Source organism: Pleurodeles waltl, chromosome 11 (genome assembly GCF_031143425.1).
Source record: "Pleurodeles waltl isolate 20211129_DDA chromosome 11, aPleWal1.hap1.20221129, whole genome shotgun sequence".
Taxonomy (NCBI): domain Eukaryota; kingdom Metazoa; phylum Chordata; class Amphibia; order Caudata; family Salamandridae; genus Pleurodeles; species Pleurodeles waltl.
Window position 1 is genome coordinate 1,020,201,938 of NC_090450.1, and position 1,491 is coordinate 1,020,203,428.

At 52.2% G+C, this 1,491-nt stretch overlaps 1 protein-coding gene across 1 annotated transcript; it reads right to left on the reverse strand.

Moving 5' to 3' along the window:
• Positions 1–454: 454 nt before the first annotated feature.
• LOC138265191 (octapeptide-repeat protein T2-like) lies at positions 455–1,084 on the reverse strand. The gene has a single exon (XM_069212732.1). It carries the CDS (start codon positions 1,082–1,084, stop codon positions 455–457), a length of 630 nt encoding a protein of 209 aa, XP_069068833.1.
• Positions 1,085–1,491: the final 407 nt, after the last annotated feature.

A 1,491-nucleotide genomic window follows, 5' to 3' on the forward strand; every position in this document is an offset into this window, starting at 1 on the left:
TCTCGGGCTCTCTGATCTGGCATCTCTCTCGCATGGGCTCTCTGATCTGGCATGTCTCTTGGGGTTTCTGATCTGGGATGTCTCTTGCATGAGCTCTCCAATCTGCATGTCTCTCGGGCTCTCTTATCTTGGATGTCTCTCGGGCTCTCTTATCTTACATGTCTATCGGGCTTTCTGATCTGCCATGTCTCTCGGGCTCTATAATTTGGCATGTCTCTCTGGCTCTCTGATCTTGCATGTCTCTCAGGCTCTTTGATCTGGCATGTCTCTCTCATGGGCTCTCTGATCTTGCATGTCTCTTGCATGGACTCCCTGATCTTGCATGTCTCTCTGGCTCTCTCATCTTGCATGTCTCTCGCATGGGCTCTCTGATCTGCCATGTCTTTCGGGCTCTCTGATCTTGCATGTCTCTCGGGCTCTCTGATCTGCCATGTCTCCCGGGCTCTCTGATTTGTCATATCACTCGCATGGACTCTCTGATCTGCCATGTCTCTCGGGCTCTCTGATCTGGCATGTCTCTCACATGGACTCTCCGATCATGTATGTCTTCGGGGCTCTCTGATCTGCCATGTCTCTCATGCTCTCTGATAGGCCATGTCTCTCGGACTCTCTGATATGCCATGTCTCTGCGGCTCTCTGATCTGACATGTTTCTCGCATGGGCTCTCTGATCTGCCATGTCTCTCGGGCTCTCTGATCTTGCATGTCTCTCGGACTCTGTGATCTGCCATGTCTCTCGCATGGGCTCTCTGATCTTGCAAGGCTCTCACATGGACTCCCTGACCTGGCATGTCTCTCGGGCTCTCTGATCTGCCATGTCTCTCAGGCTCTCTGATCTGCCATGCCTCTCGGGCTTTCTGGTCTTGCATGTCTCTCAGGCTCTCTGATCTGACATGTGTCTCGCATGGACTCTCCGATCTGGCATGTCTCTTGCATGGACTCTCTGAACTCACATTTTTCTCAGGCTCTCTGATCTGGCATGTCTCTCGGGGTCTCTGATCTGCTGTGTCTCTCTGGCTCTTTGGTCTTGCATGTCTCGCAGACTCTCTAATTTGACATGTCTCTTGGGCTCTCTGATCTGGCATGTCTCTCGCATGGACTCTCTTATCTGTCATGCCTCTCACATGGACTCTCTGATCTGGCATGCCTCTTGCATGTACTCTCTAATCTGGCATTTCCCTCGGGCTCTTTGATCTTGCATGTCTCTCGCATGGGCTCTCTGATCTGCCATGTCTCTTGGGCTCTCTGATCTGGCATGTCTCTCGCATGGACTCCCTGATCTGGCATGTCTTTCGGGGTCTCTGATCTTGCATGTCTCTCGCAATGGCTCTCTGATCTGCCATGTCTCTCGGGCTCTCTGATCTGGCATGTCTCTTGCATGGACTCTCCGATCATGCATGTCTTCGGGGCTCTCCGACCTGCCATGTCTCTCATGCTCTCTGATATGCCATGTCTCTCAGACTCTCTGATATGCCATGTCTCTCCGACTCTC

Excerpts from the sequence above, each read along its gene's own strand:
- LOC138265191 (XM_069212732.1), bottom strand. The coding sequence starts at position 1,084 with ATGCCAGATCAGAGAGCCCAAGAGACATGTCAAATTAGAGAGTCTGCG.